Source organism: Rhopalosiphum maidis, chromosome 1, assembly GCF_003676215.2.
Source record: "Rhopalosiphum maidis isolate BTI-1 chromosome 1, ASM367621v3, whole genome shotgun sequence".
NCBI classification, from domain to species: Eukaryota; Metazoa; Arthropoda; class Insecta; order Hemiptera; family Aphididae; genus Rhopalosiphum; species Rhopalosiphum maidis.
In genome coordinates, this window is record NC_040877.1 from 49,624,502 (window position 1) to 49,652,111 (window position 27,610).

The 27,610-nt window shown below is 23.3% G+C and overlaps 1 protein-coding gene across 2 annotated transcripts in view; it reads right to left on the reverse strand.

The window, feature by feature from the left end:
- LOC113555863 (brain-specific angiogenesis inhibitor 1-associated protein 2) overlaps positions 1-27,610 on the reverse strand; it is a 94,433-nt gene that overhangs the window by 61,365 nt on the left and 5,458 nt on the right. For both annotated transcript variants that reach the window (XM_026960455.2, XM_026960445.2), the window contains exon 2: positions 9,334-9,409. In XM_026960455.2, the coding sequence (XP_026816256.1) occupies positions 9,334-9,409 (76 nt within the window). The remainder of the gene's footprint in view (positions 1-9,333; positions 9,410-27,610) is intronic.

A 27,610-nucleotide genomic window follows, 5' to 3' on the forward strand; every position in this document is an offset into this window, starting at 1 on the left:
ATGTTATACTACCAAATATTAAAATTGTCAATTATTTTATATATTATTGATAAAAATATGATACCTATTTTAATTATAATAAATATATTTTTTCTTCCAGCATTAAAAAAAAATAAAATAAGATGTAACTTTCAACAAATAAAGATATGTATACCTATTAAAAACATAATATCCTAAATATTATAGAACTATTACAAAATCTAAAATTATATACATAACTATCTTATTAATTAAATTTATATAAAACTGGAATAAATGAAAACTTATCATTTATAATTATAATTATTTGTGACATAAGAAATGGGTTTACAAATTATGTTATGTATATTAAAGACTGTATACTTCATAATTTCATACTAACACTTCTTACACTTATGAAAAAACTTGATAAAAAGCAATTAGTACTTAATTAATTACATTATATTTTTTTCATATTTTAATTTTTTTTATTTTATTGTTTAATTAAATAAATAAAGAATATATGTCCTTGCAGGATGTTTTCTTTAGATAATTACCTTTTTGGTTCGACACATTTAACTTGCAATGCTTGATTGTTTATCGTTTAGAGTCGCAATAATGTTGTGATTAAATAAGAGTCCTATATTGAAAAGTTACGAAATTTGAATGATAATAAATAATGTTATAATAGTTAAATAAAAATCACATTAGAATCATTACATATATTTTTTTAATAATTAATACTTACTAATAATTTTTTTGATTAAAAGTTAAATGTTTATACTAAAAATATATTTTTATTTTATCGAGATGAACTAAACGAATTTTAAAATATATTAAAATATGCATTAAAACTATAACTATTTAGGGGACAGTGGAATAGATACCTAGTTGAATTTATGAAGGTAAGAATTTTTGACTTATATGTTGTAAACACATAGTTTTGGCTCGGAAGTCATTTCCCAAAAGGGTTAGGTAACCATCGAGCACCGCAGAGTCGTTGTAATTATCACCGTTCGTGTACTTTACGTGGTTTAACACTGTGTCGAAAGTTTACAGCAGATGCGGGAACGGGAGGTAAAAGTTTCACAACAATAACTCACCTCATCCGTCCCATCCTATGCGTTTATCCTAACCTTACAAACTATAATAAAGAGATGTTATTTAGAAGTTGATTATTATAATACACAGAAGCGTTTTATGTACGACGGTCTTTTTGATAAATGGCCGTGGAGTGGAATAGCGGGGCTTACCTTTGCTACTACTTTTGTTATTTATATTTCTTGATTAACACTTTGTTTCAAAAAAATAAAAATAAATGTATAATAAAATAATAATACCCACCCAAGAAGCCTTTCTTTAACTAATGCTTTTACTCTCCTAACAATGTTGGAAGCAAAAAGTAATTTTCCTTGGACGCCTATCATATTTGGAGCTTTATTAGCATGACAGGCGGTCGAGGGGATATGTATATACTCATACTATATACATTGTACAGAGTTTATCACACCAAAGGAACAATTTGTTTAAATAACGGTCTGTGATTATTTTTATATTACAATTTATTCAGTTTTTTTTTAGGAAGAAGGTGGGAGTTAATGCGTTCATTTAAAGTACTCCTTGATAAGTGCTTTCAATCTCCATTAAACTTTTCTCGGATGCTGTCACTTCAATATCATAGTGTCATTGAATTTTGTGAACATTATGAGACCACTTAAAAATAATTATATTGTGCTAAATTATTAGTAATTCTTTACAATTCAAAGTAATTTACACATTATTATTAATATTTTATATACGATACATACCTAATAGCGTTACGTAAAACTTAAATGTTTAAATAAACGAGACTTTACATCATTGCAGTTAATTTAAAACGCATTAACAAAATATATTATTTGGTATAGCTTCATTTAATTCAAATATTTTCCTACAAGTACTAGGGTAGTTTAATTTGTTTGTAGCTAGTTATTATTTTTATTTCAACGATTATGGTTAGGTAGGATATGGCATATGTGTTTCTGAAATTCCCAGGCGGTCACCCATTCAGGGACTAGCAACGAAATTTAACTCCATCACCGTCAGGCAACTGGTGCTTCCAATGCGCCATGCTATGCCCCAAAACTACTCTTTAAATATATCTAGTGTATATATTAGAAATATATAAATTATTCAGTACATAATTCATTAGTTTTCAATAATTTATACTATTGTTTAATTATATGAAAATTACTAAAAATCATTTAGCGTAATTCTGTAAAGACTAATTATTTTATTATTCGTAATAAGAGCTTTGTTGTATAACAACACTATTATAATTTATTGATATTGGATTTAATTGTTATAATTAATAGATGAATATTGAATATATAATGTTTGTATTTAATGTATAGTGTATACTATATATAATTACGTGGTTATAAGCGTAACACAAAATAGGTACCTACCTACCTACACATCATATTCAATTTAATATCAACACAACTTTATGTAACTTGACTCGTTAATTTCCTGCTAATTAATTCTTCAGTCCTTCAATCATTTACTTAAGTATTTAGTACTTATATTCCACTTAAAATTAAATAACATAATTTTTACATAAATTTTTTTGAAATTTATCGAGAGAGAAAATTACTAATAAAAACATAACAAACCTTAATTCGTACTTTTTGTACTTTAAAAAAAACAATAACATATGTAAAAAAATATACAAGTTATAGTTTATTATCTATATGGCCTATTTTTTTTAACTGTTAACTAATTATATATAAGTCTACTATAGGTTAATATAAGCAATAATTATAACAATATAAGTCAACAAATATTGAAACTTCTATGCATCAAAAATAATTTAAATATAATTTTATGAATAATGCTTTTATTCGTGATTTATGAGTTTTCCAAAATTATCAGTGTTATCACTGATACTTTAAAATTTCCCACATTAATTTAGCCCAACACTTAATAGATAAACAATTGAAGTGTATGGAATAGAAAATATTCAATAGACTTTTTCCGTTTATAATAATAATAAAAAAAAAAATAAAATCTAAAATCATTATACCTTTAAATGAGAATCTGATAAAATAACTAAGCTAACATAATAATATTTTGTTTTATATGAGTTAGAAAAACATAAAAATACTAATAAAATAATAAACCTGTTTGTATTTATATAATTCATATATTATACTTGAATGTGTAACACAACAAATTCTTTAATAAACAGACAGCAATTAGATACTTACTAGTTACTAATTATTAGTACAATACATGCCTTAAAAGACTCGCAGGAATAACATTTGACATATTCCTCAATTGCTTTCACTTAAATTTATTTCAGCTGTTCATCTTGTACATTTACCAATTTTATAAAATAACATACAAAAGTACCCAGATGTTAATGGTTAAATTATTCCAGTTCTTCTGCTCAAATGTATCCATAGTATTAAGCGAGGGCTCATTCTATGTGAAAAGGGTGGTTAAAAATACTTAAGCGAAGAAATTCGCCCTCGTCGTTGACCCTGCTTTTGGATAATAAAAGTCATTTGGCTATGAAATTCCAAAGGGAAACAAACTGGAGTGAAGTTAATGCGACAAAGAATACTACTGTAAAGATGCGTTTTAATTTCCGCCTTGAGTATTTTTCGAAAAATTCAATTCTACGAGCACGCTATTTGTCACCCACCCAACGGCTATGGTCCATTAGTCAAATGTTATTTTACAGTGAACAAATGATGAACTTCATTGGCTCCTGTTTACCATTAATATTAATTTATACAATATGCCATTAATTTTAAAATGCTGAGATCCAGAGAAGAATGTAACAATTGCTTCGATATGAATAGTATAGTATCAGATGAATTATGTTTGAAAAATGTCAAATTAAATAATTTATAATATAGTAAAATAAAAATAACATAATAAATAGTACTAACTGGTAAATTAACAAAACTAAATATCTATGGACGCTTAGATCAATAATAAGAATTATTTGCAAACACAAAATACTTATTTTACTTACGAATGAAATAAATTCAAATGTAATACAAGTTGATTACTATATGCATTTAAATAAATCATAAAAGTTAAACATACGAGTACATTTATAAAATATGTTTTTAATCGGTATTAAAAAATTTATAATATTATATACATTATACATACAAACAATGAAATATAGTTAAGAATAATAATTATTTATAATACAATCATATTCATAATATTTACATTGTATAATATTAAATTGTTTTTATAAATGTATTAAGTGTGCATAAATCAGTACAATTCAATATGCGTGTTAATATATTAAAATATGATTTTTTTACGTTTATTAGCGTTTATAAATTTATTTTTTCACTTGTACATCGGGTATTTCGTTTGAATCTTGTCTGTCGAATTTATCATCACAATGATGATGATAAGAATACAGTTTGAATTCATATGGGAAACTACGGTTACATTTTCTATTTTTACCCTCATCTTTCTTCCACCCATAAACCCGAATAATGGAGTTAAGTCTATAAACCATAGAATATCAAAATGTTTTTGTTACTAAATATCAACAGAACATCAATATTGAATTCTGTCAAAGCTCTGAGTATCACGATTTACATCATTTTTATTTTTACATAAAATTTAAAATATTATTCATATATTATTAAATTTTAATATTTTATAAAAAATATATAGGTACATATATTTATAACATACATACTTATTGCGAATAAGTCATGTAAATGGTTATCTACTATACGATATAATATAATGTTTGACTATATTTCTCGTATATTAAATTATTTAACACAGCTTAAATAATGTAAGAAGATGAAATTTTTTTATTGTGTTTTTGTCGGGTAAAGAGATGAGAAATCACTCGCCATAGTAATGCCAGTGTTGTTTGCTTTCGGTAAATTTATCCTGAGGGAATACTACAACAGGGTCGAATGCAATTCATTTATTCTTCTTCTTCCTTATTTTTCCCTATCGCTTGCATTGAAGTTTAAGGGCAAGTTTCTCGTTAAGATGTTTTCATCTACAACAGAATCGTTTTCTTTTTTTATCACAAACGGCTCATCTCTACTCCAAGAGCTTTTGCTTGTTTTTTTTTCTAACGAATTTGGTTTCGAATTAAGTTTATTCAAGTTGAACGCTCTTTAAAGCGTTTTTAATAAGAATTACCTGAAGAATAAAGCGAGTTACAAAAAAAAAAATCCAAGTTTGGGATTATCTCCATAGAAAGTAAAATAGGTACCTAGTACCTACAAGTTATTACGTGTTCTTCAAAAAAGTTTGAACACAATGTTTTGTGTTGAAGCTTAAAATAAATTTTATAAAAACTAATTTTTGTAATATTTACAAAAACTTAATTTTTAAATAATTTAATAAATAAATACGAATTTAAATATTCAATCCATCTTAGCATATTACAAAATATAATTAATACTAAAGGAAATTGTTTCAATTTTACAGCTATCACAAAATCGTCAATTGTAAACATTTTATAAATTATTTTAAATTAAAACATGTTATTAGCTAATAAATAAACAGTTAAAATTAGTAATAAAATACATACTTGATAAAATAAAGCTTCTAAGTATAAAGATATGTATACAAGGCTAGGCCTGCAATTCTAGAAGCTATTATTAACATTTTTTTTTTTTTTTTGTTAATATTATACCGTTAATATTTTTAAAATAAAAAATATATCACATACAATTATATTTTATAACCACTCTTATTAATAAAGTGTTCAAAATGCAATTATTATTTATTCTGTTTTTCAGACGATGAAATTTTTATTTTGCATTAAATCATAAGAGGAAAATTGAATTGTTTGCTGTCAGGTTATATTATAACTATAATTATTATTCACTAGACATCTTTACAAATTAAATAAAAGTAGACGTATTCGAACGTCAACAATCTTTTTATAATAAACATTTTCAAATTACAACCTAATTCATTCCATATTTCCATCCCGTTAAATTTCAACTAGTACAATGTGGTTCTTTTAAAAATAAATTAAACCAACCTATGTACTAAAAACTAAAACTCAACTATAATCAGATTAAATAATCTAAGAATCAAAATATCTCATCTAATTATTGTAAATTATTACATTGTATTTTATTATTTACCTCTTTAAAAATTGGTTAATTAATTAACATTTTATAATTTTGAATAATTATTACTTAGTAATGTATGCATAAACAATTGAAATTTAAAAAACAATCTAAAATATTTATATGTGTTTCATGACAAGTTCATTAGGTTCAGAGCCATTTTTTTTAAAATATTATTAAAAATTATGTGAAAAATTAAAAAATAATGATTTTTTTTATTATGTATTAATTCATATTATTTAGTAGTATTTAAAAATTAATGCTAAACTATTTAACAAAATAGTTGAAGATTAGTTATTTCAATTGATATAGTGGCATAAAGCCTATCATTGTTTACTGTAGACATTAATTGTATAATATAATTTATAAATAATATATAACTTAATTACTTGAATACAGAATTAAAATGGTAAATTATTTTTATACGACATATATAATTTTAAATAATTTTTAAGCTGATACCGTGGGTAGTTATTTTGTATACCATGCTAGTTATCGTCTAATCAAGTATAATTATTATAATGCAAAATTACAGATAGTATTTTAATTTTAAATATTGTTAAAAAATGTTAAGTTTTTAATTTATATTGAAACAATAAAAACTTTTGAGACAATTATTCCGTCAAATTAAGAATATCAATTGATACAGTTTTTAATGAAAATTATACAGCATAAAAGCCGTTTTTTAAATTTTTTCCATCCGTTAAAATTAACTTCGTTTATTGCGCTATGGTAGAGTTTGACAGTTTAAAAGGTTTTTAAATCAAAAGTCGTAAAATTTTTTCCGCGTCAATTTTCCCAACCCATTTTCCTTTCCATAGTGACACACGCAATCCAATTACTTATTTTCTCAGTTACACTCTTTTTACATAATTATTATAATGTTATTATAAAACTTAATACATCACATGTGACTGTAAGCTATTCAAAGAACAAACAAAAATGTTAATTTAACCAAAGCATTGTTTTTAAAAGTTAATAATTTTATAGCGAATAATTCTACAAAATTAAAAAAAATGTATATTATACTACTTTTTTGAATTTAATAAATACACAATAAGTAAACAATTATTTGCACCAAACTAAACTTAAGTTAATGAATTAATATTTAAAAATATTATCGTATATATATTATTATTATATTGTACAAACAAAAATTGTTTGATCAATTTCATTACAGTGAAACAATCTAAACATGAAATATATTAATTATAACGATTTAATATGCATTTCTAAAATGTTTTGTAATCATATTGAATTTTAAAATTATAAGTAATGATATAATTAATTCAAAAATAAAAACAAAAATCCAACTATTACGCATACAAATTAATTTTAGATTTATTCGACCAAACAAAAACATTATTATTTGATGCATTTTGTCATTTTTTTTCATGTATACAGTTAATAATATAATATGTCATAATTTTTAGAGTATACACGTGAAACGCATAAATGAGACAAATGCCCTTGAAAATTATATTATTTGTAGTACTTTTAACATTTTGAAAGGAAAAAGTTTAGTATGAAACAGACGGGGTCGTAATAATAATACAAACACAGAAAATATATCAATCATCAACCTCCCCATCTATACGAATGACAACATTAACTCTAGAGTACGATAAAGATGCTCGTGCATACGATATGCACGCTGTCATCAATCATACGATGTTGATAAATATTTATGATGTGTCTATATTTTCTCTTATTCAAACCGGCAAGCGTTTGTACAAACGCCGAGTTTGGTCCCTAGAAAACAAGTGAGGATATTATAGGAAATATATTATTGTTCGGCCAATATACTGTTTCATTTATTTATATTATATTATTTGTATACCTATTACGTTATTTTCTACAGCAGAATCGACGAATAAGGACATTTTTAAAGGCGTCATTCGACGGGTTTCTACTTGTTTACGAAATGTACTTGAAACTATTTTGGATCCAATTACGAATCCCGAGAAAAAATTGATCAACCCGTTATCAAATATATTAGAGTAAAAGACCACTTTTTAAAATTCACCCGTTTATTTTAAGAACGTAGGCATTATAATCTTCTTATTTTTTGTACCATTTCAGTACGATAATATTTTTTTATTATTATCATATTATCAGTTAGTCATACTTTTACATCACAATTGATAAGATTTATTAATTGTTTGGTATGTAAGTATATAGTTTGATTTATTTTAAAAATGTGTTTAGTATTATAAATATAATAAACAATTTAACAATGTATTAATTATACTTAATATTATTATTACTTATTAATCGTTATTATTTTTTATTTGAAATGCAGCCAATATTATTGGCCTAACGCATAAATCATGTTTCATTCAATTATTTTTAATATTTTCACATAATATATTCTCTAAAAAAACAATTCGAAATACAGAAAATACCAAAATGTCGATTAAGCTATTTTTCATAATACTACTTAAGTAGTTAACATGTTACATAACCACCAAGTTTTCCATTGTATTTATATTTTGTATACATTAAAATCAAGCTTTTCTAGCTCAAATAAATATTGAAGTTAAACAAAATAATAATAATAATAAAATAAAGCATTAACAATGTTAAATGTTTATTATTATACTATTTAATACTATAATATTATTAATTATACTATTTATACTATTAAATTGTTTTAAAATGTAGATTCTAAAAGTACAATTTTTACCTAAGCTATTGGCTAATTTTAAAATATATAACGTATATTGTATTTAACTTAACAATATGGTAAACTTTCTATGGAATAAAGTTTAATTTGCATTTGTATCTATTTATTTTTATTTGTTCACTAATATGCATAAAAATAATCACATCGTCGTCAAGAACTATTATTTTTATATCAAAATTATGTGTATAATGCACATCAAATAATTTATTTTAGAAACAGACAATTTATTTTCTATTAATATAATTATTATTTCGAGAGTCCCTATTCTTTTCATAATATAATACGTTTAACAATTGTAAAATATTAATAATATCTTACATTAAATACTCAATTATTTTATTTTACGTGTTTATAAATATATATATATATATTTAAAAAGTATCATATGTCATTAGTTTAATCTATTCAAACTACAACAATGTTGTATGATTTATTACGTGAATACCTATTACCTATATTACATGAATGTGTTTTATATATACAGAAATTTTCATGTAAAACCGTAAAAATATATTTTAAAAAGAGTTTACTGATTAATCTACCAAAACATAAATCATGACTCACCGTGAAGTGCTTTCAGGTATGCCTTTCCTGCGTTTATCATTTGTCGGGCACCTGGATTGAACTTTTCCAATATACTCTGAAATTACAAAATTGTTTGTTAAATATTTAAATATATAACCGTATTTATTTACATAAGTGTATAATTAAACATTTTCCCAACAAATTATCAGCACGATCATAAAAATATTTTAAAATATATAAGATGATATCGACCTTATCAACTGAATCAAAATATTTGTATTATTATTTTTAATTTTTCATAATTTTAGTATTTCAATTTCTAATTTAAAAATTATTTTATACAAATATAGTTGAATACTATTAACTTACTTCTCAATTCCATATGACTGTATAGCATACCAATATTAAATTCTACCAAATAATCAAATAAAAAAAAATCTAAGCAAATTTTCTAATCAATAACCTTCCTAATTATTCACAAATCAAACTATTCCTCCAATCTCTATATTCAAATAGTAAAGAACATAGTCATCTGTTTATATCATGACGTCCAATAATTATTTTTGGACTACCAAACCCGTTTATAGGTATGTTAGCTGCAAGAACTATGCTTGAGAATTATCCTGGTCTTCTCATAAGAAATTGGTGCAACGACATATTACATTAAAATGTAATAGGTGAAAATATCCTTAATGAGTAAATCCTATCGCAAAACTAAAATCGATTGGTCAATTACCAATAACCAATAATTATGCTTATTACATAAAAAGAAACCATATAAATCGTACCTACATTACAATACAAAAATAAAATTACTTACCAAATATAAAAATAAACTGAAATTATACAATAAATAATTTTCCAAAATAAAAAATATGATAAGATACAAAAACTATTATTATTTTTTAGATTCAAAGCCCATTAAAATTACATAATTATTTTCAATTTAGAGATGTAAATCATTATTATTATAGTATTTAAATTTTGTTTCTGAATAGAAATTCAGGCTTACTAGACATGCATTAAATGCTTTCAAAATTGTTGTCAAAAATAGAACATGTTGATAATGCCAAAAATAAACAATAGATTTACTGTTCCACTTAGAATTATAAAGTACAGGTATAAATTACAATCAATAAATTGTTCGTTTAAACTTTTAATAGAAAAATTTCACTAATAGGAACTTATAAAAATATATTTCTATAATAATTGTATAATGTATAATGATATTATAAATTCACAATATTATATTACACACTAACAATTTATTAGAAATCATCGACATTGATGACCTTGACATTGTTTGGTTATTGAAACACGACATAAAAAAAAACTTGTTTATAACTTTATATACTAATATTTTTAATTTAATTATCCTGTTTAGCATTTCCTAACGTATACAAGACTGTAAACTAAAATAATTTTGGTAATAATATACTAATTGTTTTTAACTAAAACTAAAAAAAATTAAGAATAATTAAAATATAACATATGTAAAAATTAACTATAAGACACGTAATTGTTGAATTAAAGAAATATATCAAAAGAAGAAAAAGTGTATTATTTAGATACTGAAATATCATATGTTTAGTCTTAATCATAAAAGACAATTTAAGTCTAAAAAAATAGTATTTCAACTTCTACAAAAACAGAATAATTTAGGAGTAAAATATCTAAATTATTTTTTTTATTTTTTTTATTACTTATTAAATATTTGCATAAATTATTTTATAAGAACCTTTAAAGTAGCTATTATTATGTTTACCTATAATTATATCTATATGAAATTTAAAATTTATAACTGATCAGAAATAAATCTAAATTTCAATGATTAGTACCTACAAATATAGAAAAATAAGTAAATAATTTACTAAAACGTTATATAACTGAAAATTGGACATGTAGTAAATGTATTTTAAAAATGTTCACCAATGGGTATATAATAAACCAAACATTATTCAATATAATATGAAACCCGCTCGTTGATTAAATAATTTGCTATTTCACTTAACACTCAAAAAAAAAAAAAGGAAACTTGCTCGTGTGTATTCCTGGCACGATTTCAGAATAATAACAAAAAAAAAGTCGTTTAGAAATACCTCTCACCAACCCATTTGATTTTGCCTTTCCCTCGCATCCAACGGTGTTTCACCCAAACGAATTCCCTGCATCCTCGTGACTCGACGCCGCATGTCGTTTGTTTTCCAGAAGCGACAAGGGTAGTATTCTCATCCAACACTACTGTCATGACTTTTTGCTCCCCGGCCGACGGTTGTACCACATTCACGACTACAATGTTTACCCCAAACATTGGAATGCATACATTATGCATATATATATGTGTATAGATTGCCGAGCAGATCGTGTGACCTATCTTGTTGTTTTGGTTGGATTTCCTTTTATTTTCTATTCTTTACATTTTTCATCATACAATCGAAAAATAATCACATTGTATACATACGATATATGACATCATAAATTCGTAAAACTGGCAGGCCAAGGGAATGTAGTTGTAATTTCCACATGCTTCTCTTGTTAAATTATTACTTTATGTGCTGTCTTTCCCGATAAATTTCAATATAGATCTATTATGAAATTGGCTATTAATCACTTGCACGTTCAATGGTAGATTAACTAAATGAATAGTGCGCCCAATCTGACCCTGAGATATATTTCAGGGTATAGACTACAGCTATATTATCGTAACAGCTTTTGCCTATATTTATCAAATTACACCCAATACTAAAGTATTTACGTACTATTAACTAAAATATGTGAGATTTTAAAATTTATTCATTTGGTTGAGAATACAAACTATTAGATAAATATCAACATATATATTATATTATACCTATGTAATATGTTATATGGCTCAACACACAATTTATTAATATAAAATTTAATACACAACTATCAGTGATGAACAATATTTGCATCACTGTGACAGTTCACAACAGTAACAATCAGAAAGAGATTAACAATATTATCAAATATTTGACTTCAAAATGTGTAAATTATTTATATATCAAATTATTTAACCTATAGTATATTATTAATTAATACCATTTTATATATAAAAAATAATAAATTGTTAATTTAGCATGCACGTTATTTTTCCTTAACTTTCACGTTAAGAAAATATTAAACCTACATTTTAACTTAACAATGGAGTTTATTATAAGATCTTATAATAATTTTTCTATATTACGCTAATAACACGATTATATATTAGATTCAAATAATTAGGTTGACTGTTGAATCTTTTAAGACGTAATCCTCGCAGTAATAAAAATAATACTTTTTCTCATATATAATAAAACACTTCTAAGGTTAAAATAAAAAATTGAATTATTTTATGTAACTATATAATTATATGTATATTTTAAATTATAAAAATATCTTATCAATTATATTATTATTATACAAGTAATTGTTTTATTTTAATAGTTGTTATTCTTCCTAAAGGGAATGTCCTATAATGCTTTATATATTCCCACGTTAAGTAATTAATCATCTATAATTTGCTTGTATTTAAAATATTATAGTTTTCCTGTATAATTGTGTGTTATAATTAACCTGATAATTTAAAAATAAAGAATAGATTTTTAAAATTGTAATTGATTATAAGTCAAATTTGATTCATTACATAACTTAAGATATTTTTTTAGTATTGAAATATTTAAATTCTTACATATACGTATTTATAGTTGTATACACAAAATTAAATAATTTATCGTACATTATACATACGATTTCATATTTTTTGAAAATGCAGATAATGGTACTTATATAATAAGTACGTTTATCGCATACTTTTGAAAATTGAACATTGGTGTCTTATGTCTTTATGATCAAATTTCATCGAGAATTGGTCCTAAGATGAATCAATTTTAATATTATGTCTCACTGTCTCAGAGTAGCAATAAAATAAAGAATAAAATGGTGTGATAATATCTATAACATTAAATAAATATTTCTAATTTCGTGGACTTCTCTTGTTAACCCCACAAATTGTGGGCCACAATTACCAAGTGTCACGCCATTGGTTATCAGTAAAATGAAAAAAAGCCAATATTAGATTAATAGAAATATGGAGTGCTATCAAAGTGCATGCTAATCTTATAGTCACGAATTTTTATGAACTCAACGAAGGCCTATTATAAAAAAATGTACAATTGTAAAATAATGTTTACAATTGTCATTGTAAATAGGGAATTATATTGATCATGGTTGTAAATATTTTCCCGACCAACGCTTTAGATTTTACATGAAATACACTTACTATTTAAGAAATTTCATTGTTCACGTTTTGTGCATGCCCCCGGTGATTAATTGGTGTATATGATTGTATACAGTTTGACTTCAATAATAATAGAACGTGATGAGAAAATCGTAATCATCGTATTGCCAACAACAACTACGTATCTCGGATAAGTTAATTTTATCGGGAATCACAGGCGTTTATTCAAATATTCACATGAACGACCAAGTCACGAGAATATTTATAAATATTGACATTTTGTATTAATAAAATTCTCCTGCTGTATACTTAGTATTGGTATATAAATATTAAATAATTAACACCTAAAAAACTATAAACCTATACTGATGATAATATGGTCTAGAAATCAGCGCCCATGTTCGTTCATGAACTTTCTACCATTTTACATTCCAAAACATAAAAAATAAAAATACATTATCATTATCGTTGATGTGTTGATGGACGGTTAGCAGTAGCTTATAGTTTTTGATATTAGATGATACTTGATTGATAAATACTGTAAAGTAGATATCCGGTATTTATTCATTGTAGGTTTATTATATAATATTATACTCTACAATAAAACGTTACACAACAAATACTAAACAATGTTAAATTTGTAAACCATATAAAAAAATTAAACAAATAATGCACTGTCTGCGTGTTTTGGAAAATGAGAGTGAGTGAAAGAAAATAATAAAATAATACAATAACATTTAAACTATATTATAAGCTGCTATAGAATTGAAATACCACTTCGTAAAAATAGTATTGAAAAAAATGTCTACTAAATTTATAACTAAACAAGTTTAAATCTTGACAGTAAATTAATTAATAGGCTATAATTTACAATATTTTGATAAATCATTAATTTCTACATTTATTGTATGATTTTCTTATTATAATCTAATATATTATAACTAGACTGAATAACAACGTTGTTCCTTTGGATATTAAAAAAATATGAAATTAATTAAAAATGTAATACATTTTTTTTAAATAGTTTTAAACATTTTGATAAAATATAAACAGTAGAGTTACGTACGGTGCCAGAAAGGGCAGTTTGATTTCTCAAATGTTTAGACGTAATACTTTTCTTTGAAATTCCTTTATTTGTTAAGTAATAAGTTAAGGTCACTCATTAAATCTAACACCACCTCCAAAAATATAAGTATTAGTACGCTACTATTTAAAATATAATTCACCTACACTTAACTAAAACTATGATAATATATTTATAATCTATACTTGTGTAATACATTTAATCTCCGAGTTATTTTAAATAATATAAATTAATCGTTTTATTACCTTTATTTAAAAGTTAGGTATGACTAAACCTACCTATTTATTTAAAATTCTAGTAAGTATACCTACTATGAGTTTAAAATTATTTTAAGATTCAATAAAATAAAATAATTTATGATTGATGTTTATATTTAGAGAACGTTTTGAACATACCTACAAACCTAAGCTTTTCCTTTTTATTAGATATAAACTTCAAACAACAAAATTAATATCCATTCATTATATTTAAAATGTTTTTATTCAGTTACATCAATACTCTATAATTTTATTGAAAAACAGAAATCGAAAAGATTTTTTTATACCTTATCAATGTATCTTAGTTATAAAGTATATTAGTACGTAACTAATAACTATACACTGACAATAATATCATAATATTATATTCTAGCAATATATTGTACAAGCAACTGCGAAACATGAAAGAATAAAACGAATTAACAATGATAATATAAGTTTTAATCAAATAAAATGTTAAAATTATTTTTTACACATATAGGTGTATGTTTTTTTTAACTGTTCAATGTTTACATAAAAAATATAATATACATGTAAATGAGAAAATATTTTTTTTAATTCTTCGAAATTATTAAGCAGTCAAACATTAAAAATAATGTTATACTATAAATGCAACGTGTTTAAAAAAATATGAGATGGATATTTGAAGAAACGTAAAATGCATCGTTTGCGCAGCAGTGAATCATTGTTCTATTCCTGCAGAATTTTCACAAATAATCAAAATCATACTCATCATATTATTTTTTTATACATAATATTTAAAAATTTTGTTTACATTTAAATTTACTATTATCAAGTCTATATCATTTCAATTCGAAGAACAATTATTAATTTTGTTAAGTACTGGAAAAAAACACATTGCATATTAAAACTAATACGATTTTTAATTAAAATAGATATAGCGTTTGTTAAAATCAATAATTTTAGTAATTAAAATATAAATGGGTAAACATAATATCATTAATAAATCAAACATTTATATTTATTCAGTACCTATATTATTATATTAAAATAAAAGATATTATATATAATAGAAAATAACAAATATAAACAATATAAATAATTGTTTCATAACTATGTACCTATTACCTATAGATTAAAATCTAGAAAAATAAAATAACTTGAGTAAACTATCAAATTATATATGTCCATCTAAAATTTCTCAATACAAATAACAATATGCATCAATCTGTCTTCGAATATATTTAAACCTTTCTTATTTATTAAATCATTTAATGCCTATAAATATAGATATAGTTCTAATTCATTATTTTAGAAAGTGTTACATGTGCGTATAAACATAAAATAGCTAAGATCCTAAATTTCAGTTCTCGAATCGTTTAAGATGAGTAGTTTTTTTAATAAGATGTACAAAAGAAGACTTCGATTATTTTAATCATATCTTCGTTACCTATACTTTTTATTCATATACGATTATGAAAAAAATTATGGATTGAGAACGATGTTGTATTATTTTATCAAGAAGTTTTCTCCACTTATAAAAGTCAATGATGAATAAGCGAAAGTGATTGATCAATTGATATTTGAGTACACGAAAAATAATACTTTTACGAATTTGTAATAAGTATATTTAATTATTTATATCAAAAACTATCAATACAAATAATATAAATATTAGCATACGTGCGTACAATATACTATATAATAAATTTCCATTCTGCAATATAAATTTGAATTCAATGTTATTTACAAGTCATTATGTGCTCATAAAAGTGGACGTGAACATAAATATATATATATATATATTTAATCTTCACAGTAAGTTTAAATCATACAATTTGAACCCTTTTCTAAAATATAAGTTTTTAAAAATGAAAATGAATTTTTTTTTTTGTATTGTAAAAAAAACTTTAAGCTTTAAGTTTTATAAACATACTTTTTTTGTTAGAACCCAATATATATTACACAACAATTAGTAATTATATTCAAAAAGGTAATATACTTTATAATATTCTTTTAGTTGCGTATAAGTGTTACAAACGACTTCTTTTTTTATAATTCAATACAATCTTATTCAACTAATTTTTTCATCGTGTATATTTTGTATATTGTTTGTCAGCCAAAGTTTCAAAAGTTCCTTAAATGTATTCGATAAATGAAACAATTTAAATTATGTGATCTAAAATAGTATTTTTATTAATTCTACCAGCATTTAAATTTAAAGAAATTATTTGAATAATTATACATAGAGGATAATATTCTATGTGCTATATTATAAAATTCATATTTTATTTGTTTTTAGTAAAAATTTAAATTACAAATTTATAAAAATAAAAAAGTGACATTTATTTTACTTACGTAGCTATCTGATTATAAGATAAAAAAAATAACAATATGGCTTAATATTTTTTATAAAACATCAACGGTAAATGAGTATTAGTTAAGCTATAGAATGTTTTATTGTTAATCATAGAATCGAGGAAATAGTCTCAATCTATATATATATATATGAATTATATAATTTAAATATATTTAATAACCATATATTACTAGTGATTACTAATAAATTTATAAAAAAATAAAAATATTCACCAAAGAAAAAAAAAATTCTACAGCATAATATATTTCATCTAAAATACATTGAGTAATGAGTAATTATTCTATTTATTATTATTTGAATTACATTCGTTTTTACATTTTGGCATCAAATAAATTAAACACACATATTTTATAATTTTTTTAATTATACGAATGTATCGTCTTATTTCAGATTTAAATGGTAATACCGTAACAATTTCATGATCTGTCCATGACATAATACAGCCGAAATTAGATATATGAACACGCAGTACATTATAACATTATGTATAACGTATAATTATGCGGGAGGCGATACTATTTTCGTTCATACCTATAGTTGATTTCGTAAAAAATGTATTTTATATTTTATATTTTCTAGTCGTGCAGATAAATTCGATATACAAGGCCATACCCTTTTGACAGTGCCCTATTTTAATATATTCTTTTTTTTTTTTTTTATATATTTTTTTTGAGAAAGTATATCGAGGTACTTAGAAGATTGAAGTGATACAGACATTCAGTATAAGAGTATTCAACACGGAAAAAAGGTGTCAGAATCGAACGCGTCTTCCTATTTATACGTAGCACTTTCGATTGCCCTTTATATTTCGTATTCCGCGATCGTTGTTTCCGTCCTCCGCCGCTCAACACTTGTTCAATCCCAATCAAACTCGCAATGATATTTTGTGCGTGCGGTCTCGGCACGTTTTACCACCTCAACCATCCATCCCACCACCTCATTCTGCACTCTCTTGGGGCTAATATCGTCTCGTTTGTCCGTTTATATGGGACACGACGGCTGGACAAGTGAGCCGAGGAAATCCCTCGCTCTACAAACCATCGTTGGTAGATTTCTCACAGGCTGAAGTTATAGCCAGCACGTCTTATATATATAACTCAAATAAATTAAACGCTTTTACCAGAGGAGATGTAATCTCATTGGTGAGATTGCTATTTTTCCCCACTCTTTATTATATTGTCACCCTAAACTCCGTATGAACAATATTATGATGTATAATTTCTCAAGAGATGACAATAAACTTCATGCAAAATCTCAAAATATTTATTTCGATTACTTTAACGTTAATATGTATGAACTATGAAATATTATATATGAGCCTTAAGTAATTTATTTTTACTTTTAAAATATAATATGCATTTTATACATACATACAAATATATATTTATAATAGTTTAATGTATTTTTTAACTAATTATATTTTTTGTATTAAAAAATATTAATGTGCATACAACATACCTACCTTATAAAATCATAAATACAACACTTCTTAAATGTCATATCCTAATAAAACTATTGGATAGTCAGATAAACATATTTGTGTATAAATATGAAAAATCTAAATCTTAGAAAAATAACAATTAAATGCTAAAAAGTATTTCTATTATTTTTTTTTTTTTTTTTTTTTGTTAATAACAAAATATAAATTATTATTAACATGCTATAAATTTTTATTTATTTATTTTTTTAATGTATTAATTTTAAAGTATAACTATGGTTGAAACTAATAGATAACTAAATACGTTTATTTAAAGATTAATCTATTATTTTATTTACATAATATTTACATAATTCTACATACTTATTGTAAAATATTATACAAATTCGTAGGCCATGATTACTTCTATACTTAAAAAATCTGATTTAACTTATTGTTAATATAAAATACAATTGAATGAAACTCTCATTATGTGAAATACCTACATGTTTACTAAATTGTACGACTTAACCCAGAATTATTAGGTACAATAAATGTATATTAGATCAACATAACATACAATATTCTTACCTTGCAGCAATATTTTAAGATTAAAAATTGAAAATTCATAAATATTTTAACAGTTAATTTTTTTCTTAAATTGATTTTATGTGATTTAATAAAAAAACATTCATGAAGTGAACTGGACAAAGTTAAAATTATTTAGGTATTATAGTAATTTTATTATACATGGTACTCCTTATGAAAATATTTAGTTGTATTGATATTAAAGATTTTTTTGGGATTTAACATTATATACTTTAAGAATGTGTACTGTCGGAGAAAGTATTTTCAATTAATGTAATATCGACAAGTGGTCTACTGAAAACTAGTAAATCCAGTACGCGTCCCGTCCCATCTGCATATTATAGAGAGTCTATAAAGTATTTGAACTGATGTCGTAATACTGTTACAATATTATAACTAAAAAACTTTATCTTAGGCAGTTACACTTGTACAGTGCGTTTAAAATAATTATCAAAGTCCTATGATTTCTTTTAATGGATAAACACTTTTTAATTTTTAAGAACTAATAAAATATAACCCAAACATTTTATAATATAATATTAAATCAATTACCTATTGTTCAAAATAAAATATTTCCGAAATACACTAATTAATGAAAAAATACAACACTATAAAAATTGTCTACGTGATGAAATTTCAAGTTCACAATTTTCAGTAATACCTATATTATGAATCAATTCATATATATAATATTATAAGGTATCTATATTTCAAAGTTATTCATTGGTAGGTTCTGAATTTCAATGTGAAAAATGTATTTTTATTTTCAATAATTTCATCATTATTTACTTGTTTATATATTCTAAAACAAATGTACCATATAACCATATCTCTCAATACAAAAAAGAACTCTGGGGATTGTTGAAGTTCCTCTACCCACTCGTTTCGAGTGGAAAAATCACGTTTACCTCGGAGGCATAATGTGACTATATGGATGTGTGTATACACATGTCCTTGCCGAAAGTCACAAGGGGAAAGCATCCATAAATCTAGATGACATTTCGTTCGCATTTTTATTTTGAGAAAATCGGGGGAGTAAGCAAAATATAAAACCATATAAAACCTCTTTTTAAGTTCCACGTTATTTTTAAAATAGAAAGCTTAAGCATTTATTAATTCAAACATTCAACGAACAATATCAACGGCATTCAAGGATGAAATTAATTTAATCATAACTTACACAATACTCCAAGAGTCATTTTTATTTTTGATAAAACAAATTATCTTGGCTGAGTTAAATAAAAGTAATAATAAAACAAACATATTCTTAACACGTTTGAACATTATATTTTTGCTACCCACTTAAATAAGTGTGTGATATAAACATTATTTCTAAAATGTATTTTTTGAATTCTTATAATATTATAACAATGAAAAATTTATTAGTCACCAACCAACAAATAATAATATGATATAATCGAGTAATAAGTAATAATATAAACTTTAATATCCCCTAATAATCTATATTATATCTAGTAAAATTATTATTAAAACTATAATATTAATTTAATTCAATAGATATTTTTTTTCTTTTTTAAATAAAATTGGAAAAAAACCATACAGAACACAGAAACTGGGTATTGACGAGTGACACCTTATATACATTTCAACAAAGAATATTTTTGATATTTTGTGTTATCAATGATAAGTACGTCATCATCAAATTCGTAAATTTATTTAAAAAAAAAACCGGATTAAAACCCTTATTAAATGTCTTCAACGCTTTTCTGTATATTTTTCTTACACATAGAAAAATACAGAGAAAATTGAAGAATAATCTTTTAATAACCATACCGACTTGATTAAATTTTCAATCTATAAATATAATTGTAAAACTACTTGAAATTTTTAAAATATTCCTTCTATAAGACATGCGTTTGCAAAAAAAAGGTTAAATGAAAAGTGTAAATGAAAACATCATTGTAAAACCAATAAGCAAAATTTACATAGCAAAAAATCAGAATTCAAAATAATAAATTTAGTTTATAAGTGAAATCAGCTAGATATTAAAAGTCATACTCTATTTTTTCCATGATAGAATATATTTATCTAAAATATAATATTCCTATCTAATCTATACGCTTTCTCATTGGTAAATTATGTAAGTAACCATTTGGAAATTAGTAATAATAAAAATTAAGCTTTGTTATTCTCATACTCAATTGAACGTAATTCATAGGATTAACAAAATAATATTATATACTTCTAAATTGAACGACCTGTTAGTTATAAATACCAAAATAAAAAGTGAAAGGTGAAAAACTGTTCAAATTCATTTTAGTCTAAATGTATTCATACATAATATACAAAAATGTCTTCACTCATCTATTGTTATTATTATTGTGGAAATATAAGAGTCTATATATCGGGTACATTTTCTGGAGGTCACAAGACCTTTTATGGGTGAATCACCTGCAGAACTAACGTTGAAATTGCACAGACACTGCGTATTTCTGACATAACCTTCATTGTTGATGTCTATCTTGATTTTGGATCTTTTTTAAGCATATGATAATCATATAGCATAATATGTCTATATTCACATTTAAATTATTATGTAACAAGTATTTTAAAGAAAATGTATTCTCTTTTTTTATTTTAATATTTAATCTCTTTTACTCAATAAAGTTTTCTAAACATAAATATTAATCATAATAAATAAACTATTTTAATTATTCAATATTATACATTTTTTTTTTAAGTGAACTATTAAAATACAAGTACTAATTATGTATTAATATCATGCTGAATTTATGAACAACAAAATTCAACTTCAAAAGATATCGGTTCATTTTTTTTTCAAGGAAGACGGAATAATATACAGTAGTTAATAACTATACCTAATTTGACCTTAATGAAAAACAAAAAATGTTTCAGTCACGATTTTCCTGCTTTTTAATAACTACATAGGGAATAAAAGTTGACCTTACAAAAATTTGAAATTAGTCACTTTTATAAATTAATATACTTATAATGTAATATGAGTCTTGCTATCACTTCGACGGAAATATAATTCTTCGAGATTTTTATTTTGTATTAAAATTATATAAGAGTTATTTACTATCAATACATTTATATTTTTACTAAAACAGTCAAAAATTCTAATCTGACTTAAAATTTAAAGCCAGTTTACATAAATTTAAAATAAATTACTAATTTGGAAGGTTAAATTAAAAATGTAAATGAAAATGTGTTTAATTGTCCTATATTTTAACTAAGCTTCTTCAAATTTGTGTTTAAATCTTCTGCGTTGTATAATTTTGGCTATGCCTGTATTAGTGTACCTATTACCTAAGCTGCTTGGATGAATATTCATATAATAAATATATGTGTGTATGTATATTGTATATATATTTATTTATTTTTATGTATGCATATATATATAAAGAGATTATTTTAAATAAAGATGAATTAAAATCAGAAATTAAGTTATATAATTATCTATTCAAACTTAAAACAATAACTTAATAATCAAAATATGACTACTACATGTAATAAATACGATGCATTTAGGATTATTTAAAAAAAATAATGGCACGTCGTCTCACCTCTGTATCGATACAAATACTTTTTACATGATCTATGAATATCGTAGTACCTAAAACCTACTATAGCAATATAGATGTATATAATAAGTTTATGTATTTACATATGTACTTTGTCACAATTTGATGATGTACAAAGAAGAACAGGAAAAAAGCTATTGAGAAGTTTACAGTTTATGTTCAACGCGAATCGTGACTGGAGTATTATGAATATCAGCATAGTATGACCTAAAACTGGATGACAACATACTAATGAAGCCTTGGGACTACGTATCCAAAGCAAACCACACCCATATACACTGTTTCACATATTCGTCGATCACCAACATATGAAACAATATTTATAGTCCTGTACGAAGTTTATGATACTTAATCGAAGATAAATATATTTAACATACTTATAATACGCATATGTATTATACATAAATACAAACACAAATCCATTTAAAGCTTAAGTATATAAAATTATAAATATTGAATTTGACTCTTAGGTAACTTTTGTATTTTTAAATGCAATTTTGATAACCTTATGGTTCGTATACTATGACTTAATATAATGAGTTGTACATTTTGTTTTTGAAATTAAATTATATTCATCTAACAAACAGTATGTATATTTTTTTTGATAAAGTTAAATTGTTTTCTAAATCTTAAACTATATCTAAATGACTATACCTACTTAGCTTTTAACACAAAATCTATTAACATAATTTTGAATAACTGGGCGTATCTATCATTATATTTTTTTAATACATATGGTACAAAATTAGATGATTAAAATATTTTATTAAATTGTCAATTATTTATTAATGAATAGTATTTAATAATTATTAAATAATAGATTTATAAATTTTAATAGTCAATATTAATTGCTATAAATTAAGTTATAAATTATAATGATATATAAGTCATAATAACTAATATAATATTTGAACAAAACAAGTACTATTTTAAAAAATTTATTCATTTTTTTACATCATGGTTAGATTATTAGAATTAAATAAGGATTTAAAAATAAAAAATTTGAAATATATATGTGAACATATTTGGCAGAGTATTATATGTTTGCTTCAAATTACCAATGCATAGAACGTCTGCAAGTCAAAACCAAAATATAAAAAAATTACAGTTAGCCGTTTGTCGTGGCAGTTATGCATTAGGAATTTCAAATGAAATTTAACGAAATACTTTAATAACTATACTCGGATGCCTTTTATTTGTATATAGAATATGTAATAAAGTAAATATTAATTATAAATAATAAATTACATATAAAATGTATTACGAAGACTAAAATTAAATTAATATACTCTTTAACTATTTTATTGCTTCTCAGATTTTTTTATCTTGAAAAGAAAAGGTTACATTATGTATACATAAATGTTGAAATAAATATGTATCTATTATAGTATTAAAATGTTTGAAATATATAGCTGATAAATTTATTAAAATATTTTTAATTTTAAAATGTATAGAAATTTATTGAACAAATTATAAATTGAAATGCCTAGTTGGTATAATATACAGTATTACTAATCATATTAAAAAATGATTAACTAATTAACATGTTTACATTAAATTATTTTTAAATAAAGGTAGTTTTTTAAATGAATAATAAAACACATATTATTCAATTATGAATTATATAATTATTATTTTCAACTATAAAACATATGCTATAATGTAACTATTAATTAAAGTATAAAAAATATAAATAAGTAGTACGAGTAGCATCTTTATAGTATGTATTGTGTACATTTTAATTCCATAGATTTTTTTTTTACTGAATAGGTATCTACTTATTTTAAATAATTTAAAGTAAAATATGCATCCTAACTAAAAAATGTAAAATTACTTAATTATACAGTATGATAACTTTAACTTATTACCAACTAATATATTAGTACATATTATAAAATATTACTATAAATACGTTAACACCTGTACATTCAAACTATTTTCAATTTCCATGCCAACTTATAAATAATTCTTTTACCCCACGTAAATTGCCCATCATCCAATTTTCAATAATTTTAGGTTTAACAATGTAAATTAGAAAATAAAAACTTTCACTTCACGCTTAATACATATATAATATTTTTACTTAGTCTGTAGACGCCCATTTTTCATTTATATGGAGGTTAAGCAATCAATCAAAACTCTTACAATATGACAGACATATAATAATCTTTTTATAATTAACACAACTCTACAAATATTGTATACAAAATACCACGAGAGCGTGATAAATAATATACTTACTAAACATTAATGATTTATTATTATGTATTACAATATGAAATCTATACATTTTTACCAGTAAATTCAAATTTCTTACAAAATTAGCTAGAAATATTTATTATTAAAATATTTAAACATGTTATTAAAACTTTTTGTAATTATTATACTTCAGTTTCAACAATAAATAGAACTTAAAATAGACTATGTGGATAATATAAAACAAATAAGGTCAATAAAATAGACCACAATATACAAAAATATTATAAAAAATGAATGAATAAGTACTTTAGAACCTCTAGTTGCCTCTATTGTAAATATTTTTCTTAACACACAACTATATCGTTAATATGTTTTGTTGATAGTATATAAAATAAGCTTATCTATGTATTCAGTCTAATACCGTATGAAAAAATTCAAATGTTCAAATAAAATGTACACAGTTAGTGCCAATTTAACTTTTTAAAAATTTATAATGTTAAAATAAAAAAAATTGTTTTGTAAGTCTGAAATTTCTAATGCTATAAACAGTATGTGGTTAGCTGTAAAATATATTTTTACCTACTTCTAATATGAAATATATATAATATATTATAATTTAGATTACAAATGTATAAAAGTATTATAATTATAACGGTTAACTATTATTTACAATTACAATTTATCCAAATAATGATATATATTTTATTGAAGGGTAATGTTCCATTTCACAAATTTAGTAAGCTATCAAAAAAATAAAAATAAATTACATAATTAACTAAAAAGTAATTTTCCATCCGCATTTACTAATATTTATCAACTGTAATTGCAATATAGATTCTTCTATAATATAAAGATTTATTTTAACTACCTATTAAAACTTAATCATAACTATTATTAAGGTTAAAAACTTTAACCATTAATCTATTTTATGTAAATAAAATAAATATTATTAAATAGTTTACGTATGCAATTTAAAAAAGAATCTCAAAGTTTATTAAAGTAGGTATAATCGATGCCTATAACTTATTTGTATTTATTATAAAAGCAAAACAACATTTTATTTTGCGCATTATCTTATTTATAGTTAAAAATACTTTTAGCTTATCATATAAAACTAACATTTACACAAATTTTATAGATATAAGTACACTATGGTGATTGAATACATTTTTAATCTTTTAATAAAAATTACATAACATCACCATTATATAGTTGTGTAATACATTTACATTTTTTTGAATAATTTTGAACTAAAGTATCTATCACTAAGACTCTACAAAAATATAATGTTCAACGAAATCAATAATAAAACGATATAATATCTTAATATCATCGATTGTAATATTATCTATACTCTACGTGTCTCCTGTATTATGTACAAAACAGATAAAAAAAAACTAAACGATACGGTTATACGACGACACGCGATAGTACATGATATACCCAACGTAAATAAACTAACCGTTAAATTCTGACAAGTTGTATATGCGAAGCACTGGTTTAATGGTGCATTAGAATGCATAAGACATTGTGGACTTGGACGTAGGTAAAATCTTCAATTAAGTATAACGGTGTTTGATAACAACAATAGCACCTCTATAGGTAGGTCGATTATTGGCTACATTATCTTTTATGAAATTGCTAAATGTACATAGTTACCTACATATATTATGTTACTAATATGATTCACAGTCAATCGATTATATCTATAATACATTCTATGGATAACAATTTGTATTCGTATATCTTTCTTTCTAATTATTTTCATTATAGTTTAATGCAATGACAATTATTTTCATTTTATAAGTTAAATATAGGTATTTTAATTTGTTACCATGATTTAGCATTAGGTACAACACTTCTGAAGTACCAAATAATTGCTCATTTATAAAAATAAATTTAATTCTTTATTATAATATAAGAATAAGAAAAATAAGTTTAATTATTATTTAATTATTGATTAATAAAATATCAAAGAGTAAATTTATATTTTATCTCAATAAAGTTAACGGATATATACATTATTGTGTGTTTCAATATTAGAGTTTGTTCTGCACTACGAAAAAAATAAAATATGCACACAAAAAATAATTTTAATTAAGGTATTATGTTTTAGGATATTTTGTCACATTATGAATTCGTTGATCAAAAATTAAATTTTTTGCATTGATATTCAGATATGTATGTATAATATGTGTATACTGTATAATTTAAAACTATTTTTAATACATAAAAGAAATTAGACATTAATTTCTTCAAAACTATTAAACTTGTAAAAACATGTAATATATTGACACATTTTCAATTTAATAAATAAAAAAATACTACCTACTTAATTTTTTGTCTTAGCATGTTTATTATTAGCTATTTTTAAATTTAAAGTACATTTTAAATGAATTCTCTAAAACCAAAATGATTTTCTTATCAATAAATTAAACTTAAAACTTCACATCTTCAAATAAGATTATTGAGAATAAAACACCAAACTTTCAACAGAATTAGTTATACATTTGATACATTGCCTTAATAATTAATCAATGGCGTAAACAAAACAAACTGATATTTTAAATATGTCATTAAGTTAAGGAAACAATGAACAAAACAAATTAAATTTGTTTATAAAT